The sequence below is a fragment of the Pinus tabuliformis genome, chromosome 8 (assembly GCF_031772625.1).
Source record: "Pinus tabuliformis cultivar Carrire ecotype Pingquan chromosome 8, CPIR1, whole genome shotgun sequence".
Lineage (NCBI taxonomy): Eukaryota > Viridiplantae > Streptophyta > Pinopsida > Pinales > Pinaceae > Pinus > Pinus tabuliformis.
Window position 1 is genome coordinate 1,522,973,202 of NC_142294.1, and position 3,271 is coordinate 1,522,976,472.

Below are 3,271 nucleotides of genomic sequence, written 5' to 3' on the forward strand. Positions count from 1 at the left end.
GAATCATATCATATTAAAATATCAATCAATAAGATCTGAAGTTTGTAATAAAATAAATCCTCTAAACAAAAAAAAAATTAGTCAACACAAGATTTTTCAATTGATATCATTTGCCTCTTCACATTGTGAAACTAAAAAGAGAGGAAAAACACTCATTTGTACTACAACTACAAAATTGATCTTTCCAATATAAACGGTTGCTTATATAGACTATTTCTTAATCACATAAGTTGAATGTCATGTCATTGTCACTCTCCTCTTTGGGTTCCTCCTGTTGAACAAATAAATGGTATTAGAAACACATTAACCTGATCAACTACTAGCAGAACCGCCCAAATTTTGTAAGCAAGAGTAAATTGAACGTTCAAAGTAGTCAAAGCAGTGCCAAAGCCAAGTCTCAAGGATAATTATAATTATATATTGAATAACAAAATACTAACCTTTTTCTCTTCAGCTGTAGGGGCAACAGTGGCAACGACAAGAGCACCACCACCACCAGAAGGAGCAACTGCAACTGCTGCAGAAGGATGACCACCTCCTACATCACAATCATCAAAATTGATGTTTACTAAAATAAAATACCAACTTAATTTACATCACTACATGCATAAAATTATGCATTCAATTATAGTGGGTATTGATGTAGAGATAGGAATACCAGAGCCCACACTCATAAGGAGATCTTCAATGTTTCCCTTTTCTAAAAGCTTGGCAAAAGGACCAGGACAGTAGGATTTTATTTGCTCCCCCACATCCTTCTGCATAATGACTAGGTCAGACTGGATAATGAGGAGGTGGATTTTTATTTGGCCTTAGTGGAAGATGGCCTTGTCTAGCAGTTTGTATAGAAGGTAGTCTAACATGTTGTTGTGGAGGATGTTGTGTATTTTTTGTCTATTGGTCATTTCATCATGTTGTCTCAGTTATTGTCATTTCCTCTTTGTTTGAAAATCATGTGATGGTTCATACCTTGGCAAGCTACAATGTAAAAAAGAAGGCATCAATGAATCAACATTTTCTTTCTATATTATGGAATGAAATATTTAGCCATCTAAAGCCAAAATTAAACTTGAATGGAAATTTAATTCTAACAGAATGACATTTAATGCATATATACTTAAATAAAACCAACCCTCTTGGTGCACAAGGACGAGATCTTTCCATAATTATGTAGCATCAAGTAGATCCTTTGCACTTACTCTCTGTGAATTAAAAGACTAATCAGAACATTCTAGCATTAAAACGATGATTTTTGAGGGGGAAAAATGCTGAAAAAACATTTGATTGAAGGTTCAGTGTATGTAGTTTTTATAGACTATGATAAAGACAAAATAAAATAATCACACTTGAGAAAATATTTCTTCATGCTTGAATTAAAACTTATACATTGTGCAATATGGAAAATATACCATCAAATTTATAATTAAATTCAAAAAAAGCAGTAACGATGGGTTTATTCATGATTTAGCTAAAGAATGAGTAGGTAAACTAACATGAAAATATACTTGAATAGGATCCAAAGTGAGCATTTTTCCTCAACATCCAAAGAATACCCTTGCAATAGAGCAGTTTGTTCATTGTTTAAATGGAACTCCAAAGTCGATTCACTAAAATCATTCACCAAATTCATTATAGATTCACTGCAATCATTGAATTCTCCAATGAAACCCATGATATGATATTGAATGACTTTGAGGAACAAGAAGTTTCCCAGTACTCCTCCCAAATATCTCTTACTTTTTAATTGAAGTAGTTGTAAATAAGACCCTGCACGTATTGCACAACAACATTCCTCCTCTCTTCTGAAGGGCGATTTGGCTAAATGCGAGACCTCAACTCTACAGTTCTCTCTTTAGCAATGGCCCATCATTCTAAATGGGGCTAGGTGAAAGTCATTGGTGTATTTGAAGAAAGACATACCTCACATTTGGGTATTGGAACATACTATTTTATTTTTATGTTGGAAACCTTTATATCACTAACAGGTAGAGGGTGTCGAGCGATATAAATGCAAGATTTATATACCAACATTTAAATTGTCAATCTAGGTTGGTAATGTTAGAGGCATAGCACAATAAATGCCAAAAGAAGACCTCAGGGATTTGTAGAATAAAAATCAATCTCTTGCAAACAATTCAAAGGGAATCATTCAGAAAACAAGACTTTTCAAAGTAAGACAAGCACACTATGAACCTACTTCTGGGGTTTAGTGACTCCTGTAGAAATTCTACCTTAGTTATCCAGGGGACAAGGGAATCTAGATCCACTCAAACTGACAAACCATTCAAGAAATAAATAATGCAAAAGCCTCTTAAGGGATTACTTGCAAAGAAGGAAAGCATGAAATAAAATTAGGAATTATAAGACAAACTCATTCCCAACTTATCCTAATCTAAGAAAATCATTAAATGATTTCTTCCCAATGTGAATGTATTTCTACTTAGAAGGAATCACTTGTACATTGTTTCTCCAAAAATAATGTAGTATTCAATCAAGAGTTTAAGACATCCATTATATCCTTTGACCAGAGGTATTCTCAAAGAGTTTCGTTTAACACTTTACCTTTCCAATGAAACAAGGATAAAATCCTCGTGCTAATCTTGGTATTTAAATTATAAGAATGAATATTGTCCTATTAAAGTTTGAGGATCAGTTTCACATAATAATTTAAAGTGTTCATGAATGCTCAAATAATATGGTTAATAAATCAAATCATGACTCTTAATGATCATACACCTACTTCATTATAAACAATTTTTATTTCTATCATTAAATCCTTGCAAACTGAAAGTATATTTCGTTATGTGATAAACTGAATCAGAGAAAATAATGCACTGAGATTTTAATAAATGAGAAATGCAGTAAAAAACACACTCACTAGATATAATTTGTTTTCTGCATCTCAATTTACATATAGAATCCCAATGTGTTGAATAGTAATGAATTCTAAGAAAGTAACCATACCATCAAACTCATCAATCAAATTTGTGCAACTTAACATCAAAGCATAAAGGAGAATTCTGAAATAATATTAAAAACTTCTACTTAATCACACTATCACACTTATGCATTAATCAAAATGAAAAATCAAAAAATCCTAAGAGGTATGGGGCAACAGACTAGATGGAGTGCCCAAACCACCTAGCTCGTTGCCTTTGCAAAGGTTAAATCACAATCCCAAAAGATTCCAAAAAACAATAGACATGAATCGAATGCCAACTTGTATTAATTCTTAAGTCTTGTTACATAGAAATTGAACAATGCAGAGCTT

The 3,271-nt window shown here is 32.6% G+C and overlaps 1 protein-coding gene across 1 annotated transcript; it reads right to left on the minus strand.

The window, feature by feature from the left end:
* Positions 1-217: 217 nt before the first annotated feature.
* On the minus strand, positions 218-764 carry LOC149241706 (uncharacterized). Its single transcript, XM_089370628.1, has 3 exons — positions 659-764; positions 441-538; positions 218-271 (listed from the first exon to the last, which is right to left on the minus strand). Exons 1-3 carry the CDS (start codon positions 762-764, stop codon positions 218-220), a joined length of 258 nt encoding a protein of 85 aa, XP_089226754.1.
* Positions 765-3,271: the final 2,507 nt, after the last annotated feature.

Excerpts from the sequence above, each read along its gene's own strand:
- LOC149241706 (XM_089370628.1), bottom strand. The coding sequence starts at position 764 with ATGCAGAAGGATGTGGGGGAGCAAATAAAATCCTACTGTCCTGGTCCT. Across the intron at positions 539-658 it reads CCTTATGAGTGTGGGCTCTG|GAGGTGGTCATCCTTCTGCA; the intron begins GTATTCCTATCT and ends ATTGTGATGTAG. Across the intron at positions 272-440 it reads CTACAGCTGAAGAGAAAAAG|GAGGAACCCAAAGAGGAGAG; the intron begins GTTAGTATTTTG and ends TTTGTTCAACAG.